Source organism: Platalea leucorodia, assembly GCF_965183815.1.
Source record: "Platalea leucorodia genome assembly, chromosome: 19".
Classification (NCBI taxonomy): Eukaryota; Metazoa; Chordata; class Aves; order Pelecaniformes; family Threskiornithidae; genus Platalea; species Platalea leucorodia.
In genome coordinates this window covers 5,393,991-5,416,157 of record NC_138841.1, presented here as the reverse complement: position 1 = coordinate 5,416,157, position 22,167 = coordinate 5,393,991, and the positions used below count along the sequence as shown (strand labels likewise).

The following is a 22,167-nucleotide window of genomic DNA, read 5'->3' as shown; positions in this document are numbered from 1 at the left end:
TCCTCTGCACGCCCCATCTCCGTGCTCCAACACCTCCGTACCACTAAAGCCCCCATCCCTGCAGTGGCTTCCCCCTGCCACGGGCCACCCTCCCTTGGCACTAATCTTTAAAAGACTTTCTTTTCTTAATGCACTATATTTATACTCCCATTCCATGTCGATCCTTCTTTACCATATTTTGTTATAAAATATCTTTACTGATGGAGCAGTGGGAGCAGCCTGAAGACCGCAGCTCCTCAGGAAGAGTTTATGTGGCTCAGTTCAGAGCCTGGACTGGGTATTCGGGGTATCTAACAATGGCTTTTTTTGTTGTTTGGGCCCATCTTCCCTATTTCTGCTTTGCTGTTTTATCTTAAAATAATATAAATCCAAGCACACTTTGCAAGTCTGGTCCACAATCCGAGGAAGCACCGTTTCAGCCTGATTAACCCCAAAAGGCTCTTTTTACTGGGTCTGCAATGGTTCCTGGCAGCTTGAGCCCTCTGCAGAGCTGCCCAGCTGCATGTACGCCGAAGCCATCCATCAGATCAGCTTTTCTCTTCGCCTAAATTTGCTGGGATTATGCATGGAAGATCCTGCTTTGCCGAGTGGTAGCAGGATTGCCCAGAAAAACGTTTTTATTTGCTTGCAAAAGAATGAGTTGAGGTCGCCGAGGCTAAACTCTCCCATTAGATGGCAGCAAATGCAGCAATACCTACAAACTCTGCAATATTTGTGCTGGAAAGAAAGACCAGGGAGCTTGAACAGGGCCCAAAAGAGAGATCTGCAAAAGAAAAGGCTTCCCAGAACAGCAGGCAGAAAGAAATGTCTATCTTCTTCCACTAGAAATCAGGTCTAGAAAAAGGGATTGAGTTTGTGCCCAAAGGTGTTGCATAAAACAAGTGTTACTCCGCTCCAAACCTCCCCTCCAAACTTGGAAATGAATTTTTCATTCCCAGGTTGAGAGAAACGCCAGGAAGGCAATAAAGCATGTTGGAAAACACGGCCAGCGCGTTGCATTTGAAAGCATCTTTCACCTTTAATAACTCACAGTCCCAGCAAACATTCCCACTGCAGAATCAAAGGGATCGCTCATTTGCAAGCTGTTAAATGCATGCGTGAGAATTTGGAGGAAGATCAAGGTCTGAGGTATTAATAGCAACAGGGAAACGCACATTTGTTTGGACCACAGGAATTTTTTTTTATATCAGGTTGTTTCCCTTCGAGCCGTTTGTAATTCCTCAAGGCACTCCACAAGAATTAGAGGAGCTGCCCCAGCCAAACCAAGATTGCCGAAGATCTCAGATACCAGCCCAAAGTCAGCAGGCGTTTACCACCGTCTCGCTTCGATGCATCCACCTTGAAAGCAGAGAACCCAGACGAGCTCCTAACAAGCTGGAACAAACCATCGGCCAAAGCTTTCGGTGCCCCAGCCGCCAGGTCTCGGGTCTCACCCAGCAGTTTCACCTCATTCCCCTCGAAAGGCAGTAAAATCGAGATGCAGAGACCGTCCCGCTTCCCACGCTGGGATTGACAGGGCAGGAAATTGAAACCTGATAAGAGGAAGTACTTTTTCTCTCAATGTTTAATTAAACTGCAGAATTCATCGCTGCAGGAAGTTGTTGAGGCTGAGAACTTAAACAAGGCTGAAGAGGGACCGGAGCGATACCAAAATCGCCCGTCACAACTGACAGCTGTCTCTGAAAATGCATTTAATTGCAATTAAGGACTGAAGCCTGTGTCTGAGAGCTGGGTGAGGCTGAGATCCCTTGCTCCTGCTTTCTTCCGAGCTTTTCACACCAGGGATGGCTCTGGGGACCTCTGCTTGCTCCGTCTCCCAGCTCTTTGCTCCTGGAAGCCTTTCCTACACTTTTTAGGGCAGCAGCATCTTTCTTCTCCCCCCTGCTCCCCAGTACCCACCCTGTGCATGGTCACGGCTCGTTGCTTGAGCTGTGGGAATGGGCATCCGTGTCCCCATGGGGCTGGGGGTAAGTGGGGCTTAGGGGGGCACTGGATGGGTCTTGAGGAGCTGGAGGGGGTAAATGGGACCCATGGGGCTGCTGTAGGGTCTGGGGGGGCTGTAGGGGGTGATGGGTGGGTGCTGTGGGGGGATGCTGGGGATTTAGGGGGTGCTTGGGGGGGTCTCATGGATGCTGTGGGTTCTGGCTGTCAAAGGATTTGGGGGTGTTGTGGTTTCCAGGGGGTGCTGGGGGGGGTCTCAGGGGTGATGTGGGCTCAGGCAGGTGCTGGGGGAGGTCTCTTAAGGTTACTGTGGGGGGTGTGAGGGTGCTGGGGGTTCTGGTGGGTGTGGGGGGGTGTCTTAAGGTGCTGGCGTCTCAGGTAGGTGCTAAGTGGGGTGTCTTAAGGTGCTGGGGGCTGAGGTGGGTGCTGAGGGGGGTGTCTGAAGGTAATGGGGGGTCAGGCAGGTGCTGGGGGGGGTCGCAAGGTGGTCATGGGCTCAGGTGGGTGCTGAGGGGGGTCTTAGGGTTCCTGAGTGGGTCTGAGGGTCCTGGGGGGGGGGTGTCAGGCTGGTGCTGGGGGTCTGAGGGGGTCTTAGGGTTAGCAGGGGGGTGCCTGCGGGTGCTGGGGGCTCAGGTGGGTGCTGGGGGGGGCTGAGGGTGGCCATGGACTCAGCTGGGTGCTGGGGGTTGTCTTAGGGATATGGAGGGGTCTCCGTGTTCTGGGCTCAAACGGGTGCTGGGGGGCTTCAGGGGGGCTCTGGGCCGCGGCGGGTGTCGGGGGGCCTGAGGGCCCCCGGGGGGGGTCTTAGGGCCCCCGAGCGATGTTTCGGGGGCTGGGGGGTCTCGGGGGGCCCGGGGCCGCCCCGGGCTGGGCCGGGCCCCGGCGGAAGCAGGAAGCGGCGGGGCGGCGCGGCCCGGCCCCTCGGCCCCCTGCGTCCCGCCTCCATCGCGGGCGGGAGGAGCCCGGAGCCGGGCGGCGGAGCGGGGCAGCCGCCGGGCGGTGCCGGGGTGAGGCCGGGGGCGGTTGGGGGGGGCCCGGGCGGGGGTCGGGGGGAGGCTGGAGCACCGGGGCGGGCGGCCGGGCCTCGGCCCCTGCGGTGGGCGCAGGCCTGGGGGGGGGCTCCCAGGCCTGGGGGGGCTCCCGGGCCTAAGCGAGGCCCTCGCCAGGCGCCCAGTTGCGGGGGTGGGGGCTGTCTTTTGCTTCAATTTATTGATTCCCCCCCCCCCCAAAAAAAAAAGGCCCTGGCTGGAGCTCCTCTGCCTCGGAGATAAATAAGGGCGATGCCGTGGGCCTGTGGTGTGGGGGGTGCAGGTCCCTCTCCGGAGGGTTTTTAGCCCAGGGCTGGGACCTGAGCCCCCTGAGCAGGGCCGAGGCAGGCAGAGAAACGGTGTTAAAGCAGATGAGAATGTATTATTTATATCGCTGTTTCAGGTTCACCAGCGAGGCGAGAAAGCTTTCCCTTTTAAAGACTCATCTGCCAGCGTTTCTGTCTAAATATTTAGGTTTCTAAAGCCTGGGTCCAAACACCCTGCCGTGCATCGGGTTTGCGGGTAGGACTGGGCCCTTGGGTGGAAACCTTTCAGGCCGAGAACCATCGCTATTTATGTTCGCGGAGAGAGCTGTTTATTCCTCCTAGGGTGGTGGAGTTCATAAAAAATAGCAGTAACATATGGGTTCCCTCGTTTAAAAGGCCTGTCTCTGAGAGGCTGCTGTGTGGAAGGAAGGAGACTCGCTCAGTATGGGCGTGTGACGGCAAAGTGGGTACAGTAGTCTGTTGTTATTATTTTGTCAGTTGTATTGTGGTGATAGGAAGGGAAATAATGGATTGTTATTTGTTTTTTAAGGCCTCATCTGCTCTCAAAACAATGTGGGAGCGTAATGCCTTATTTCCTAGCTGAGGATGTGGGTTACTGTTGAATTTGTCAAGGAGCTGCATTGGGTTTTTAATGGCTGTGACTTGCAGGAGTTGTCTTCTTCAAAGGTATTTGCTCAGAGTTGGATACAAATGTGGAGGGGGAGAACTGGGATGTATCTTGGCAGTTTATCGTAGCAGGATGCTTCTGCTGTTTGGAAAGGGGGAAATTGCTGTGTTTGACAGCATTTACGTAGGGATAAGTGTTTTAAGTGGTTCCAGGCGGATTCTGCAAGCAGGAGAAGCTTGCTGAATCTGCTGGAATTCGGCACCGGAGAGCTTCACAGGCAAAAGCTTTGGCACACGGGAGCCAGAGGAAGCTAGATAACCTTTCAGACCATTTAGTGCACCAGTTGCAGTGTCAAGGCAACTAGAGTAATCATAAAAGCTGTGGGGGGAAAAAATAAAGGCATTTAATATCCTGCAGATGTGCTGGCTCTCGCTTGTTATATGAATCAGGGTATTACATAAATGAAAGAGTTAGTAAAGCAATGTATTGTTTTTATAGAGCCAAGTGTATGCCAGGTGCTTCACAGATGAGAAGAAAAGGTCCCTGCCTTGGAGAGCTTACGATCCATAATGAGATACTATTGATCAAACCTACTTTGGGGCAGCTTTGCTGGCCCATGGGGCTGCTCAGGTGGTAAGATCTGGGACAAATATTTGCATGGAACGCAAGGAATGTCGGTAGAGCAGGGCCAGGAGCTAATTAACCTGGCAATGTAGTGCAGCATGTTCTCATTGCGTGCTTGGGATTAGGTTTTAATTTGGCATTTTACTCTTTTGGTGTTTCTAAGGCTGTGGCTAGAAATTTGACACTGATGTTAATATAACATCTGACATTAACTGCTTGAGTTGGGTGCTTAGGCAGCTGCTGACCAAACAAATAGGGGTGATTTTTCAGCCAGATAATTTTCCTGATCTGATTCACCATGTGACCACATAAACAAATGTACAAGAGCAGAACAGGGAGTTGATCTTGGGGGGTGAGGAGCAATTGCTGAAGCTGGTAGTCCTGTTGGAAAGTGTTTTTCTTTCTGAAACTGCACCCCAGCATTGCACACACGCACACACAAAATATTAAAAATGCCATTGCTTGAATTCTGACTTGTAGGAGCCCATGGTTTAGGGAGAGAGCTGTCGGCCAGTTCTCTAAAGGCAAATCGGATTTCAAGTTTGGTTGCCTAACAAGAGAATCTTATTTCTTGATATATACATACATACGTTTATGGCTGATTTGTCCTGTGGGAGCAGCCAGAACAAGTTACAGCAGAGCAAATCTAAGTTTAGGTAGCATGTTACACAGTGCTTGTCGGCTTGTTCTCAAGCGAGCAAAACGGATTTGTGCTTTAAAAATGCAGGCTGTGCTGCCAGGTGTGCGCAGAGAAGACCCGTGTAAATAGTTATACGGTTCTTGCAGTCCAGCGACAGGCTTCGCGGGGCAAGGTGGTGAATTGGGTGAAGCACGGGATTCACGAGCTGGTTCCTAGTGTCAGGTGGTGCTTGGAGCAAAAGCGGGACAGGGGCCTGATTTCTATTTTCAGCTGTGAGCTGGGTGTATTGGTTGTGCTGCTTGTGTTTTTACGTGATGGTCCTCAGCCTGTGCTTTCAGGGCAATGCATTGCTTAACTGTGTCTCTCCAGAAAGAGTCTCGGTTGTCCCAGTTTGATCCAGGTTAGAGTTTTCCCAGCTTGGAAACAAGAAGCAAAGCAAGACCTCACAGATGCTCCCTTTCCCCCAGCAGTGTTTTTCCGAGGCTAAATGTCTCTGTAACAATGGGATTCTCACATTGGCAGCTATGAGCTTGTCCAGCAATTTCTTTGCATCTGTTCTTCAGCCCATCTGCTGCTCTTGGTATCGCGAGGCTCTGCCTTTGTGGCAGACAGGGGGAGTGGTAGAGGAACACATTTTCTTTTTTTGGCATCTTAATGCTGATCGCTCATAGGTGTGTTCTTACAAGCTTCCCCATTGAAATTGCACGGTGGGAAATAATTTGCTGTCAAATGGCATTTTTGTCTCTGTCTGGCGTTCACAATGCAATTCTTGCTGCGGTATTTAGTTATGTGGCATTTCTGCATATGAATGACCTGCAGGCAAACTTTCAGAGGAATGTAGGAGCTTTTGTTGCCTGCAGAGCATGCTGCTATCACGTTACTGTTACTCAATAATCAGTTGGCCTGGACATTAGGTTGCGAAAATTTAAACAAATTGTAAACTGTTGAACTTTGCCCCCCACATACTGCTTATTTCTCTGTCCTGTTCTTATTGCTGACAGGGGATTTAATGAAAACAAATCTACGTTAAAATAAGCGACTAAAATTATAGCGCAGGAGAGCTTAGCGTGGCTACTGTGTGTGATGATCGGCTTTGTATTGCTGGCTCTTGTACTTGGTGAGCAATCGCTTTATGGGACGGATTCATTTGGAATAGATGAATAAATGGAGTTTCATTGATTTCTGGGAAGCTTTGTTCATTTACATAAGCTGCGAATCTCGGCCGGTTCTTCTCTTGTCAGGAAATTTCATGGCTTCTTTCAGTCCCTGGGCAGATATCGAGCCAGCAGAGGCTATCAGGACTGCAGCTAAACGTTGTGCCTTTGGCTGTGACCAGGTTTGCTCCAGAGAAGCCTGCCTTCTTGCCTAGACGTTGCCTAGATGTTCCTGTGATCTCTCCGTACATGCTGGCGTTGAGCTGTACGGCTGGAGTGTGTTTTCTGTTAACGTACTGAATCTCTCCACAGGGATTTTTCATCGGAGGCCATGGAGCTTTCGGCCAATGAGCTCAGCATTTATGACAAGCTATCAGAGACGATTGATCTAGTGAGGCAGACTGGCCACCAGTGTGGGATGTCAGAAAAAGCCATTGAGAAATTCATCAAGCAGCTCTTGGAAAGAAACGAACCCCAGAGGGGACCTCCGCGGTACCCTATCTTAGTGGCTCTCTACAAGGTAAGATGTCTTTTGTGCATGCACAGACTGTTTGAGGGTCAGAGGTTCTCCTTTTGCTCCTGAGCCTTTTACTTCCCGTTGCATTTTCTCGATGAATTTTTCTGAGTTCCTTATTTGAAAAAGCTGTGAAGTGTAGCTTCCTTCCTTTGTCCCGTGAATTGATTTGAAAACAGAAGACAGCTGACCAAGATTTGAAATTCCTTATGTGTGTTGAAAGTTTAACATGTCAACATCTTCCTCTCCCTAAATTATTAAAGAATGAGACTTGGATTGAGTCTTCAGGCAAAGATACCCAGTGTCAGCACCCTCAGTGGAAATGTGAGAAAGGAAGGAGATTCTTAAAGTTCAGGGTTGAATAATGAAGAGATCCAGGTTCTCTTTCTGACCCTGTCACCAGCTTCCACCTGTCTTTATTCTCCTAGTCCATAAAATAAACTTGTTGCCATGATGCTTGATGCTAGAAAAATATTTTGAGACCCTTAACTAAAAGTTGATGTAAAAAGTTTTGCAAAGCGGGTGAAAGGATGCTATTGTTAGGTAGGTTCGAGATGTTTGCTACAAGGGTGAAAAAATTCCCGCTGGCATAATATTCAGTAATATTTTAGGGTCATCTTTACAAAAATCATCATGATGGTTTCTATTTAGAAAAAAATTCAATCTTTCTTCCTCACATCCTATAAAAAGCTGTAAAATGAGGCGGGAGAACAGGAAACTGGAAATTTGAACTTTCAGCTTCTGTTCTTGTTTTTGCTGCTGATTCACTTTGACTTTGGGCAGGGGGAGAAATGCGTCATGTCATCTCTTTAAGGCTTATTTGGGATCCTGGTATGGAGGAGGGAGCTGGTGCCAATTCTGCCAAAGTGTTTCGAGGCTTGACGGATGTTTGCAAAAAGCCTTGAAAACCTTGCGTAAGAGGTATGGCAGAAGTGCAAGCTTTTATTTGATTAGGTGGGAGGAATCGGAACTATCTGTAGATAATCCTCATTGCTCTGGTGCTGGATTATTTGCAGTGCTGAAATACATGAACAGAGTTGTGTGGCTTGGGTTTGAAGGCTGCTTAATTTCATCCTTGGACAGCCCTAACAATAAAACTGAGTGACAACTCTGTGTACCTAAACAGCATTGCAGTTGAACAAGGAGCCACAGCAAAAATTGGAGTGTTCATCTTGCAATGCACAGCCACAACCCTGTGATACCAGCGACAATGTGCGTCCTGTTCTGAAGACACATCGGCTCACTGCAGTATAATTAATTACGTGCCTCTTTTCTCTTGCAGGGCCTGCTCACGCTGGGCTTGGTCTTGCTGACTGTTTACTTCGTGATCCAGCCATACAGCCCGCTGCCGCCTGAAGCTCCGCTCTCCAGAGCCCATGCCTGGGGCTCCCTCATCGGTCACATCCGGCTGCTCTCTCTGCCCATTGCCAAGAAGTACATGCTCGAGAGTAAGGAAATGATTTCTCTGCTGTAACGTAAGCCTAGCAAGAAATACCAGGTTAAATACCAGCCATGCGAATCATTTGAGTGTCTCCCTGGGCACCAAATGACAAATGTGTTACTGGCATGGCACCATGGTTTTCTCTTTTCCTACCACTGTACTTAAAAATAGTATCCTGAATTCTGGCTAGGGCTCTTTCCCTTCCATTCATTGGGGCTGAAGCATATTTTATCTCTAACTTCATAATTTTGTTCTTGCACATTCTCTTTTCCTTGCTTTTAACACCTCGAGTTTTTTCTTCCACAAGAGTTCCCTTCCTCTAAAAATCTCTGCGGTTCTGAGAATCGTACTGAGATATCTATGCTGGGTAAATGTCACCTTTTTTTATTTTTTCTGAGTAAGCAGGCAAAAACAGTTTGTCAACCAAATCTTGATATCTGTGAGCAAAGTGTAGAAACCTCAACATGTGACCCGGGTTTAAGGAACAGTAGTTTTTGCCAAGTGGCGTATTGGGAAAGGACTGTGGGCTCGAGAGCTACGGTGTTTATAGCAGTTAACGTAACATTAAGGGTAGTGTGTGCGTGTGTGAGGAAGCTAGATAAGTGGCTCCCTAATGAGGTGTTCCCATCAGGGGAGGGGAAAGTAATAGATTTTCCTAGACTAAACCTAATAGAAATGGAAAAGTTTGAGTATTTCTCATTGTCAGTTAATCATTTCCACTGACTTAGGCAAATGGGTGTAAGCATGGGCTCTGCCTTTTTGATAAAGTACAAAGACTGTCAGTAATGATAAAGCTGTGAATTATTTTGAGCAGGGATGTGGCACAATGTTGATCGTCTGTCGGCTCACTGTAAAAACAAACTCCTGTATCCATGCCCTCGACGGGTTTATATTTAGCTTTGGCAGCTCATTGTGTTGGAGTTGTCTGTTCTGGCTCTGACCTTCCTGCCGTAGCTAAAAAGGGCGCCCTGAAATGCCAGCGCTGTTCTGCATTTTCTCTGTGTGTCTCCCTCTCTTCCGCTGACGTGTGGGATTTCTGTTGATTTGGGTTCGTATGGGTGGGACGGGGTATCCCCCATTGTTCATCTCCTTCCTTAAACACTGGGATCTCTCGCAGGGAGGAAAAAACAAAGGCGAGGAGATGGCTCTGATAGCCACTTGGCATTAGTAGCCTGCTTATCTAATGCATTTCAGCGTTGACATGAGTCTGTGCACACCTCTCTGCTTCGGTATGGACAAGGAAACCAATGAAAACTTTAGTGCTCGTAATTCTTCAGTGAAATTTTGTTCAGAAAGTTGACGAGTTCTTCAGATGCCGCAGGGCCCTGTTGGATGGGGAGAGCCCAGGGAGGTTCCTTGGGACAGGAGAAGGTTTCTAGGACAGGGGTTGCCTGGAATCATGAGCATCTTACTGTGAAGATAAATAACAGTAGGAGCAAGTCTGGGCTACTGATGGGAAAACCAGCTGAACGGGGAGGAGTTAAGGAAATATCCAAAGGAGCAGGGGAAAAGGGAAGGAAGGGAAGGATGGATGGGGAGGAAGGATGCGAGGTTGTTGTTTAAATGCATATAAAATCCCTCATGCCTCCGTGAGTCCTGGAAATCTTCTGAAGTGATGAGCAGTAGGGTGGGCAGCAAGCCAATTCTGGGGAAAGGAGGGGAGGTACAGAGGGGACGAGGCAGTTCCCGCTCTGTTTTTCCAACAGTATTAGGTCGTGGTGGAAACCACAGCATGTCCCAATTAACAGATTCGCTAGGACTAGCTGGGGTAACTTTGATCTTGCCTCAGCAAAAGGAACTGGATTAGACCCTGGCTATTTGAATGGGAGAGTGCAGCACCCAGGCTGAACCTTGGCTGGGTTCCTGTGGGAATCCCTCGTGTCCTGGCTTCCCGGCGGGCAGCTGCAGCCACTGGGGCTGTCCCAGCATCCAGCTGTCCCAGTGGCGCTGGTGTCAACTTCACGGCTTGCTGCTGAGTGGACCGTGGTAAAGCCATCCAGCAGGGATCCGGAAGAGCCAGTTTCATGGCGTGGGGCTGAGTAGTCTCCTGAGCTCTCTTTCAGCCCCGCCTTGTGCGTGACATAATGTTTTACCCTTAATTTTGGCCTTGTGGTCTGCTGAAGGGAAGGGGTAAAGCTACATCTTGCCATCCGGTTTGTTGATGTGAGCATAAGGCCAGGAGGTCCTGCAAGCAGGTCTAGCGTTCTCCAGTGCATGGTTGCATAGGAGAAGGCACCATGCAACGAGACCGAGCAGCAGAGAAAAACACTAACCAAGGGACTCGACGTACAGACTCCTCGTCCTTTCTCTATGTGCATCCTGGTAGATGAATTTTTTGAGGGGGCTGAGGATGAAACTTGGAGCTTTCTCTGCTCGGGCACCAGTTCAAATCCAGCTCGGGCTGTTCTTGTTGAAAGCCACCTGTTAGCAGTTTGGAGGCTGCCTTGGCCCACCAGCAGTGCTGGCAGACTTCCCCCAGCCGCACCGCCCAACGTGGTGCGGACAAAGCCCGGCCGTGGCGAGCGTGGGCATATGGGTGGTCCGGTTCGCTTCCTCTGGGCCTGCAGCCGCCTGGGCAGGCAGGGGCAGCTTGGCTGCGTGGGGCTGCGGTCTGGGGCCGTGCTGTCCCGCCTGAGCCTGCTCCGGGAGTAGTGGGCTTGAGGCAGTTTTCCTGTCTCCGGGATTGCAGGTTGGAGCCTGGTCCCCTGGTAGATGTGGGCTGAGCAGCCAGGTTTGTGTTGCAGAACAAGGGGAGCTTGGATGCCTGGTTTCCCCCGAGAGCCAGAGCCCCGGGTTAGAGCGGTGGTGAGGCTTTGGGAGGAGCAGGGGTGCAGGATACTGCTCCCCTCTCCCTCTGGCTCAGGGTGACCTGCCTTCACTCTCACCTTCATCCTCGTCCCTTCCACCCCAAGAGCCGTGCTGCGGATGACAAGGGCTGTCTGTCTGTCGGTGGCTGTGGGTGGACCTTTGAGCGGCCGAGGTGAGGAGCAGTGTCCGCAGAGAGCTCTCTTGCGTTAAGTTTGTAGGATTAGGTCCAAAGTAAATTTCCTTTTTGCCTGTCTCTCCGCTCTGCTGCTTGCCGGCTTTCTCCCCCAGATCAATTCCCATATTAAAACTAATGTTCCCACCCTTTGTTTCTTCAAAGCTGACTCTTAGACCCTTGGGTTTGGCGTCTGTGCCTCTTTTTCAGCTGTTTTCCCAGGGCTAGGAACCAAGGTCCCTTCGGTTGGGGAAAAATTCTACGGAAATGTGGTTTGCATTTGCTCTTCCTGAGCTCGTGTTTGCGCAGAGCTTGTGAAAGCCCCAGTGCTGGGTCAGGCCGCCTGCTCCGGGCTGGGGGAAACGCCTCTCACCGTGGCAGCGTGCGGCTGTTAGCTGGGTAGATCAGTGCTTCCCGTAGCCCCCAGGGAGGAGATGGGTTTGCAGACCTCTGGGCTCTACCCGCTCTAAGGAACACAGCGGATTTTGAGTGGGCACGTGGGTTAACTTAAGGCTTTCTAGTGCTGTTCCAAGGAGAAAGTAGGGCCTGTGTAACCTGGATTTGTTTCTCTTTGATATAGATTGGGACAGACAAGTCATTCCCTGTGTATTTCAGTTCTCTGGTGCAAAGTAGAGGTACGAGTACTTGCCTCTCCCATGCAAGCGTTAGGAAGTAATACAACGAGCTCTCAAAGTCTGTAGTAATTGAAGCCAAATGAAAATGGTTTCTCTCTCTTTTTTTTTTTTTTTTTTTTAACAGAAGTTTTAAAACCACAGTGGTGGTCACTCTACTCTGGTTTTCAGTGGTTCTTCCCCTCACAACCGTGTGACATCCTTATAGCGTTGTTAATATCTCAATATGAATTTTGATGTCAGCTGGTTGATAACGGTTCCCTGCCAGCCACACAGAGCAATGGCATCATGAGCGGAGCGTTAAGTTGCTCATGTGCATCTGCCCCTGGTAAGTTCAGTCCCTGCAGCTCAAAAACCACAGCAGAGCGGGTCGGTCGGTGGTGAACAGGCTCTCGTCCAACAACGTGACAATTTGCACGTTGTACTGATAGCAGGGGTTTATAACGACCTCAAGGAAAATCCAACTTTGCTTCTAATAATGAGACCTGGTCCTGACCGCGTACATCCTACACCGTTCAAAATCAACTGGATCAGTAGCTGCTGAGCACCCCTAAAGTGAGGTGCAAACACAAACTTTGGAAAAGGGACCCTGTGCAAGTTACCCCTAGCTTGGAGAAGGCTCCTTGTGTTTAAAAACTCCCTTTTGCATAGACCAGAAGGGCTAAAATCATGTTTATTGGTTTTATACATAATCTATTTTAGAGAAAGGAACCCTGCTGGAGGAGCTGTTTACGCAACACCTTGTAAATGGCCTGTCGCTACTCCCGAGCGTGACAGCTATTTGTGGGGACCGGGGACGGGTCACAGCAGGCTGGGTTACTGGGAGAGGCCGGCAGCCTCTGCCTCTTGGCTGGCCACCTCCAATTTGGCTGGAGGCTTGTCTTGGCCCCCGGCCAGGTCCTGGCTTCTTTCTGATCTTAACCCTTTGCAGGCAGCCTGCGATGGGCCAGCCGCAACCGCGTTTCTCTCCGCTTCTCACACTCCTCTCCTCCCCTCTTCCTGTAGCCCTGAAATGTGTTTATCCTTGGCGCAGCTCTGTGCAGAAAGGGAGCGTCCAGCACGCCTGTCTTAACACGAGGGTGGACTTTCTGCTTCTTGAGTGCAACGTGGGCTAAGCACCCAGGTATTCAGCCTTTCCCCGTGGGTTTTGCAGCCCGCGCCGCATCTGACCTGCTGGGTTCAGTGATGCGTGAGCCCAAGGAACATGGGCCCGCTCTGAATGAAAGGGTTGCACAAGGCAGCTGCTTGGAAGGTAAAGCAGGGTTTGATTTCTAACTTCTTGCTGCCTTCAGCATGGCCTTCTCTTCTTGCTCGCAAAGGATCTTACTTCATTTTTTTTCCTAAGCAAAGTCAAGCTGGTTTGCTCTTGTGTTCGTGCATATTCTCATGCACCCGCTCTGGGAGCTGGAGGATTTTGAGGTGGACGTGAGTGTGATGTGGGTTGCAGTGCTGCGCAGGGCTCCCTCCCATCCCCAGACAGCTGCCAGTTTATCTGATCTTTTTGTGTGTGTGTGTGTAAACAACCCTTTTATATTATAACCTGCGAGTGACCAACAGACACATGTGTTGGCTCATTCAAAGGGGAAAAAAAGGCTGACTCTGCAGTGCAGGGTGGTGCCAAGCTGTTTTCATATACTGCTTTACTTTGGCCTCCGTTCAGCCAGTGGACTGTTTATTTGGATTTGCTGACAGTAAACTAACGCCGAATCATTGTGGTAATCCAGAACATGAAAAACTCTTCCTTTTGCTTCTGTATTTTGATGCCTCCAGAATTTCTTGTTTCCTCATTTGCAGACCAAGTGAATTCTCACTTTGGGTTTGCTTCCCTGGACAGAGAGTGAGTGCGCCGTACGTGACCTGTTGCAGAGGCATTTAGCAGCCTAGCAGAGCCCTGTTTGCACTAGTGACACAGGCACGTCAAACCTTTTACAGGCTGAAGCCACCATCAGGCAAGCGGCAGCAACTGGGAGGGATTTACTTCAAAAGCATGCTGTTCCTCCAAGCCAGATTGCTCATGCAGACGCTGCCAGAGCAGCACAAGCCGCTTTCTAGGGCGTGTAACCAGAGGTGCAGGCTGGAGTAGGCTTTGAAGGCTTTCCTGACAGCTTGATATCTGCCTTCAGTTTTCTAGATTGGTAGGTGCAGATTTCTCCTCAAAATAATGCTCTTTTGCCCCAGTGGACTGTGGGTTCCTCTTGGGCTAGGCTGAGCAGACTTGATTTCACAATGTCTCGTTGGATCAAAATCATTTTTGTGCTTTGCTAGAGGTTGACTAATCATCCTTCGGTTGTTTGACCAGCCGTTACCCATTAGTGAAATGAATGAGTAGTTCTTCGAGCTGTTGACTTTTTACCCAGAACAAAAATAAGGGGTTTTGATGGGTTTATTTGTAGCTGTTATTTTGTTCCTAGTTGTTCCTAAAAATGCTAGGAACCAAACTGGGAGGTTCTTTCCTGTCCTGGCCTAAATACATTCAATATACTCAGAGCTACAAAAAAGTTCAAACTGAGAAAGAGGTGAGGATCCTGTGCTGAACAGGGACCCTCTTTGTAGTATATATTTAAAGCCCCACTGTGATGCATTCCTTAATCAGGACTTCCACACTGTAATTAATAAGCACCTCCTTATGATTCCTGTCTGACTTACTCAAGAACTCATCAGTTTAGCCTGACTTTGACATGACGTTATAAATGATCAAATTAATTTTTAGCCTAGTGAAAAATTTCAGCAAGATGGAGCTTGGGAAATGCTGCTTTTGCAACAAAGTGCTCTGAATGTCTCCTCTGAACTGTGCCACACACTAACTACAGAGCTCTTAATTTCTTTATCTGTAAAGTAAGAACAATGAGATTTATTCATGTCGTAGGCTGTGATTGTGAATTGATGCCTGTAAATTGCTTTGAGTTTTTAAAATATTGTTCTATCTTTCCGTAAGGTCTGGGAAAGGGGGCGTGGTGATAAGCATATAGCGTATCCTGCTGCAATGACATAGCACAAGTTACAAGCTATTGACTTGAGGAGTATAGTATCTATAAGTCTGCAGTGGTCCCAACACGGCAAGCGGCTAGTTGTATCTTAGGAGCAAGAACAACCTGGCCTGCATATTCTTTGGCTGTCAAAGCAATAACAGTAGGTTATGAGCTGCAACTTCACTTTAAGGTTAAGGGCTAGACCTTGCAAATCCCTGTCCTTAAAATAATGGAAAACAGCACTGTAAAATCCAGCATCTGGAAGCTAGATATTTCCAACTGGAGGGAGAGCCGCAGCCCTCTGTGGTGATGGTAATTGGACATCAGAGCACTGAGGATCTTGTGGCCTCTTCATCACTGGGAATCTTACAGGTGGGATCGAATGTCTCATAAAAAGCTCTGCCCTATGTCAGCCATACGAACCAGCTTGTGGTTAGGCTTTTGCTATAAAAATGAACAGAGGAGGTAAGTATCCCACAGGCTGCCAGATGCACGTCTGTAAAGGGCCCCTTTGGCCAAGGGGAAAGTATGGTCGCAGACAGCAGAGGGTAGGCTGAGGTCTTAATCCCCTCCCTTGAAAGGTCTCGTCAGATCCACCGTGAACAGTTCCCCGACTCTTACAAATGTGCAGCTGTGGGGAGACCTTGTAAAAGTGGAGATCAGCATCTTCTCATTGTTGGATCTAGGACGTAGAACGAGGTTGTGGCTGTCAGTGCAGTACCATAAATGAGTCACTGGGTCGAGCCTGGGTGAGTCCGTCCCATCCTGAGCTTACATTTGAATTGGCCAATGTAGAGTTGGTCGCGCCTGTGGAGAGCCCTGAGGTTTACCTGCTCACCTACCCTGATGACAAGTATTTCTGCTGTTCTTGATGGTGTGTTGGATCCTGTGAGGGAGAGTCCAAAAGTGTTGTGGGTGTTAATGGAACAGCCAGGCTTGTACTATGGACCTACAAGAAAGGACAGAGAAAAGTCTTGTGAATATTCAGTGCACAGGCCAGTCCTTCTTGAGAGCCCTGCGTTCATCCTAGGCTTGCTGAAGTTGTTTCACTACCCCTAACACTGGTCCCTAGTGAAGTATGTGGTGGGACTGGGGAACAGCATCATCCTCAGAGGAACTGGGGATTTGGAGCCAACCTTTGTGGATTATGGAGCTGCTTAGTGCGTTAGGCAGCCCTCTGGGGAGCTTGCTTCTGGGTATCGAGGGCGATGGTAGCAAGAACCCGTAAGGACAGAAGACCTGGGGGGACTGTGAAGTCCTGGGGGAGTCCCCCTTCCCCTGGACCAGACTTTTCTGTGCAGACCTGGCTGTCGCTTGCCTGCAGGACACTTCTTCAGCCTTGCAGCCGTGAGTGCTGGGGAGCAAACCAGCTTGGTGGGGAGCCAGCAAGCTGCCTCAGCACCTGCAGTTCTACATGCAGGAGGTTTCAGGTTTTCAACACTTCATTAGGGTCGGGAGCAGCCCTTGGCTCTGTGTGTCTTGCTGGAGCAAAAGGTCCCCCTGCTACAGGGCTTCCCTTTGAACCTGCTGCAGTGGCAGACTGATATTTCGCCCTCCATATGGTCCCTAAAGAGACCAGGGCTGTTGCCGAGGTCCTGCTCTCAGATCTATGTGGGCAAGTTTCCATAAATTTTATTGCTTCGCTGCAACGGGCAGAAAGCAGGGCCAGGTCTTTTCAGTAACCTCTTAGCTTCCAATCTGATCGTCCACACCCAGCATCTCTGGGGTTGTGCGCACACACCCCTCTGTAGTTCAGGGGACAGCCAAAAATCTTGGGAGATCCTCTGTGAAAATGGCCAAGAAGGGCGGGGGACTCATTTTAAATTGATTATAAATTGAATAATCTTTTTCTGCATAGTGGAAAGTAGAGTCATAAACTCCTTCTAGCATTAATCATAGATGCGTTTTAAGGAAAGTTGTTATCTCTTCGTCTGTGCTGTGTTTGCAGCTGGAAGTCCCCAGCCCTGGCTCTGCTAGGATTTATCCTGACACAGGGGAGAAGACAGCTCTTGTTCTGGAGAGCTAATAAAGCATAAAAGCAAATATTAGGTGGGTATGACTGATGGGGAATTGAGGTTCTGCTTAACAAACTGAAGGCTGCTCCTCAAAGAGGGGTGAGACAGCACAAGCATGGAGGAGAGGTTAGTTGGGCCTGGCCTGCGCTTCTGTCGCGTAATGGATAGATGTACGTGTCAATACTACAGCTGCTTTCCTGCACTCAGGCTCCGCAGGGATAATTGCACACGCCCAGCACTTTAACATTTGAATGCAAGTGGATGGGACCATCGTGTGACGGCTGCACGTGACGGTTGCAGAGGGATGAAGAGTGCATCTTTCTTTTCAGTCTCCGAGCAGACTGTGCGTGCGCACAGACAGCGCGCTCGACTTAAACCAAAATAATCCCCCAGGGTGTCTGGGCAGGGTGATAATGTAAAAGGAATGCAGGGAGGGTAATCGAAAGAGAGAATAAGCATCCTCGGTAAAACCCCTGCTCTGGTCCCCAGTGAGCAGTTGCGTGCCCTCTCCTCTGCGCACGGTCTCTTCTCCCTCCCTCCCTGGGAAGGGCAGGCGCTTCTCGCTGCCCGTACTTGTCATGCCAGTCACACGCATGCTGGTGCACAGACTAACACCCTCAACAATAAATCTAAAAGATTAATTACCAAAAAAAAAAAAAAAAAAATCCCACAAGCCCACTTGCGGCATTTGAAATGCATCTCAACCGTGGGTTATTCATGGGGAAAAGAAATAACCTCCTGAATCGAGCAATTGAGAATGCAAATATCCCAGCCTAACTCAAAAGAGGAATCAAGCTCTATACTGTCAAGCTGATTAGCATCCCGTTACGTGGGGTACTGCCCTGAGCCCAGAGCGAAAATTTTGGGACAACTGTGCTTAACGCTCTGGGATGAGGTTTCTAAGTTTTGTCCAGAAAGAAATTATAGTATTGCTACTCCCTGTATGATGAGAGACCATAAGATATGTTTTCTTGTTCTCTTCATGGCGACTGCCCTTCCTCTGGTGAGATCTTTCAGCCTTTTGTTTCCTGTCACTGACCAGCTGTTTTTTGTGAGTTGAGGTTTTTTTTTGTTGTTGTAAAATTGAAGCTTTCTACAGGCAGTGGAACAAAGATTTTCTTTTTTTTCTCTTGTGAACAGGGAGGGAAAGTACGTTGGAGCAGTTTCTCATGGGAGCGGCACTTCTGCTTGCAATAAGGATTTTACACTTTGTTTTGCCTTTTTACCCCTTTCCCTGAAAGCAGTGTAGACGCGTCTTCCAGAAAGACTAGGAATTGTATCCTGGTCCCTTTCAGTCCATATCCCAGCAGTAGGGTGGGAAATGCAGCATTTGGGAGTTGACTGGAGATATTTAGAGGAAAAAAAGCAAAATGAATCCCAGTCTGCTCCTTGTTGTTATGTCCCAATGAACCTAAATCCTCTATAATGTTCCTGTTTGTCTGTTGCAGATGTCGGAGGGAAAAATAAAACAAGAGCTTTCCTGTTAAGTGCTGTTCATCAATTATGATCCATGTGCAGGAGGGTGAGCGTGGCTGGAAACCACAGTGGCAGTAACAGGCAGGCTGCGTGCGGGTTTTTTTTTTTTCCCCTGAAAAGCTGCTGTGCATCCTTGTTTCCCAACTTTATTTTTCAAACAGGCTTCTCTATCTCTTCTTTCTCCCCTTTCCCATCCCGAGTGGGTGGCCTGCAGCCATGTCCAGGAGACATGAGCTGTTCTGACATGTGCTGGCACCGAACGGGGCGGGTGGGCCTGTCGTGAGGACAGATCTCTGGACGTTTCATGTGAGGTGTGTTCCAGGTCTTGGGTTTTTCGTAACCCACCCCGACAGATCGGGCGTTTGGGTAGGTTTGCTGCCACTGCCCGTGTTAAACATCTCCCTGTTGGATAAAGGCTGCAGAACCAGGGCTGTCACTGCCACAAAATTAGAGCCGCGTCCTTTTAGTGTGGCGGCTGCTCCTGCAGATCCTTTAGCATAGAAATATGTGGAGCATTCAGCATTATTGGCTCTTACCCTGTTCATTCAGTGCTGCAACAGGTCTCTTCTGTTAATGCTTACTTACTTTTTTCTGCCGGCGGGAGTGTTAAGTTGGAGGAGGGAGGCAGGATATAGGCATCGAGTAATGGTTCCGTGTAAAAATTGAACTTTTGAAGATGTCAACGTATGCAGTGTTCATTGTAGGCCAGTTCAGCCGATTGTGGTGTAACGACGATTTCCGGAATTTAAAATGGATATAGCTGTGGTCCGGGGGTTTCTCATGCCTTCTGGATGTCTCCTTGATAACACGTTGGGATTGCTCTTCTGCTTGTGGACTTGCTTCAGTTTAATTGCACTATATATGGTGGTTGCCGTCCTTCTGTTGATAACGAAGGGTAACTTAGCCTGTATGCCTCATAGAGAGAGAGAAGTGGAATTTCCATAAAGCTCTCCCACTTCTCAACCCCGAGCCGTATCTCCAAAATCTTCAGCCTGTGCTGGAAATGTTCTGTGACGAGTTCCCTGCCCTGGTGAAGCTTGCTCTTTTTGAGTAACTTACAGCCATGGGAAGCTGTAAGAAATCTCAGTGTTTCATGTTAGGGATAATGAGTTTATCATCGAGTCTGTCTCCTTTCCATTTCATTTTTGGTCTTATTAAACATGTTTCTCTTGTTTCTTCCCAAGAATGCCAGGACTGGTGGGCAGCAGGTTGCAGACAGAACGCTTCTACGCTTCCCGCAAACTGCACAGTCTGTTCTGCTGTGAAAAGCCTTCAGATAGTGACAGACTTTGGAGAACTATCAGAAAAGCTCCAGAGGTCTCAGCCTTTCCTAATCAAGGTAATCCATGGATTTGTAAGGCTGGATGATTAGTCCAAACTCTTGAATAGCACCAGCCAAAGACCCCTGCCCAGTATTTTCAACCAAAAATTCAAACTGCTGATTGTGGTAGAACGTATGCCTAAGACGACATTTAGTCCCAGTTTAAAGATGTCGGGGGTGAGGAGCTCACTGCGTCCCTAGCAAGTTGTTCATCTGACTAATTATCATTGTGGTTGGAAACTTAGCAATCTAGATGGCTGTCGCTCTTGGATGTTCTTTGGCGGGATGGAAATGGGAGCGGGGAGGAACCCCAGGTGCACAGCTTTTATCTTTGTTTTGTGTCGTTTAAGACAGGACAGCATCTCTCCTATGAAGAACTGAAGCATTTTCAGTCCCAGGATCCAGAACTGGCAGAGGTTATAATAGAAGAAAATTCAGCTGAATTGTGGAGCTGCCCCTTTTTCTTTCCCTGGTGAGTCAAAGACAAAACACCTGACAGACGTACGCATCCTTTCTGCAGGGGTGCCCAGGCTTTTTGCCTGTGCGAACTACCAGGTGCTTGCAAGTTGCACTTTAACTGGAGGGAAGGGGAACAGGGGTGGGTTAGAGTCTTCTGTCTGCCTGCTGGCACTGATTTGATCCGAGGAGAGGACTTCTGCACTAAAAATGGAGTGTTGTGGCTGGGACTTCGCGTATTGCTCCCCTTACAAGACAAAAATATCCCAGTGACTGCTCAGTCCTGTTTTCAGGCCATACATTATAATCATCTGGGCTGTGGTCTGATCACCTGAGGCAACCAGTTTACATTTCTCCGTCTGCTCAGTGGAAATCCTCCACCATTAGCGCTGACTGCGAAGAGGTGCCATGACTTTTGCAGAACACTGAGAAGTATCAGAAAGCTAAGAGGTCCTGCAATTTGTGTCTGGTCTCATGCAAGAAAAATGGTCTACCCTAATCCTGGCCCTCTGTTGACTGTGCTAAAGCCTTTAGCATGGCTACAAGACATTTGAACAATTCAGAGCTCTCTAAGGTTGCAGAGCCACCCAGTGTGTTAGCCAAGTCTTTTCACGTGGAGAAGAGTGCGAAGTAATGTGGGAAGTTGCCACTTTATGTGGAGCAGGCTCCCTGGCACGGTTGTACGAGCAAAGGAGCAGTGTCCAAGCAGACTTGGAGACGGGCATGGTGGAGTCTGTGCTTTGGCTAATGCTCAGATGGGATCTTCTTGCTGCGCTTCTTGACGGCAGCACTGGTAGACGGATGATCAGGGTACAGAAGTATTAATCGTGTCAAGCCACTAGACACAGATGTAAAAATAACAAGCCCCACCCTGCCTTTTCCAGTTGCATTCCCTAGCCTAGAGAACAGCCTTGGATTCCCCCTGCCTTGCCATGTGGTTTCAGTTATGGCTGCGTACAATGCCACCTCTCTGCATTTTTTGTAATTAATGGATCCAATCAATCACTTGGATAATTTTAAGAGAAGAGGGGAGGGAAATTAAGTTTAGGCATCCATGATGATCTGTTTGTTCCCTGTTTACCTGGTCCTACTGCAGGTACTCAGAGGAAGATACGAAGAAGCACAGGTTTAGAAGCTGAGAGGTCAAATTTTGCTCCTAGCTCCTAGGGACTAGTCTATCAGCAGGCTGTTTATCAAGCATGAATATTTGTGAAGAGTTTTAATCTTGGAAGTAGCCTTTTAAATACAAGCATTATCATTGTGTGAAATGTCTTTAATATGGGTTGTTTTGTTTTGTTTTGTTTAGGAACAAATCTGTGAATAAAACTCAGATTCTGCAGGAATTTTTCCCCACTTCCTCTTTGCTGTCCTTCCCCAAGACAGTGTCCCTGGAGAGCTGCTTCCTCATCCGCCATCCAGATTTGGGAAATAAGGTGAGAAATTCATCCCGGAGGCATTATCTCCCCGCCTGTGAATTGTCCTCCAGAAGCTCCAAGTCGTTGGGGGATTTGCAGGACATTTTCAGCTGATGCAATCCCGACAGAAGGGTTTAGGGTTGTATCAGTCCTGTCCATCCCTGCGTAACGTGGCAGCTCAAGGTTGCTGTACGACCCAGAAGTCGTGTCTAGTTTTGTGCGGGCGGTACACCGCGTCCACCTCCCTTGGCAGTTAGAGAGGCCAGTGGGGTGTCCCAGCTCCGTTCGCATTTATGTCCTGGCCTTGCTCTGTAGCTGGGTGAGGGGATGGTCTTTTTGTGCGCAGTTGGGCAGGATTCATTTAAGAGTTGCATTTTGGGAGCTGTTCCTGGCAGTAAGTCTCACCCATTCTGAGATACCTGCCACGGAGACATTTCACTGAAGATAGTGACACTTCAGGCTTCTAGCCTGATCTCCTCCTCCGTTTTCTTGCGGGCTTTGTGGGTGTGGAGGGCCTGCGTTGCCTTGGACAGAAGAGGGGAGGAGGACCCTTGCATGCAGCTGACCTCAGCTATGATTTACTGGTAACTGGGGGGAGCAGCAAACCTCTGGTTTGCGCTGTCTCGCCTTGCTGCAGGGCAGTGACTTGCCCCTTGTTTGCTCAGCC

General features: G+C 49.0%; 1 protein-coding gene across 2 annotated transcripts in view; it reads left to right on the top strand.

The window, feature by feature from the left end:
* The first annotated feature begins 2,825 nt into the window (after positions 1-2,825).
* LOC309598982 (bombesin receptor-activated protein C6orf89 homolog) overlaps positions 2,826-22,167 on the top strand; it is a 27,269-nt gene continuing 7,927 nt past the window's right edge. For both annotated transcript variants that reach the window (XR_014230159.1, XM_082330024.1), the window contains exons 1-6: positions 2,826-2,948; positions 6,594-6,801; positions 8,078-8,243; positions 19,493-19,647; positions 19,980-20,101; positions 21,392-21,518. Coding sequence is in view for 1 of the 2 variants with exons in the window: in XM_082330024.1 (XP_082186150.1) it covers positions 6,613-6,801; positions 8,078-8,243; positions 19,493-19,647; positions 19,980-20,101; positions 21,392-21,518 (759 nt within the window). In the remaining variant the exon portion in view is untranslated. The remainder of the gene's footprint in view (positions 2,949-6,593; positions 6,802-8,077; positions 8,244-19,492; positions 19,648-19,979; positions 20,102-21,391; positions 21,519-22,167) is intronic.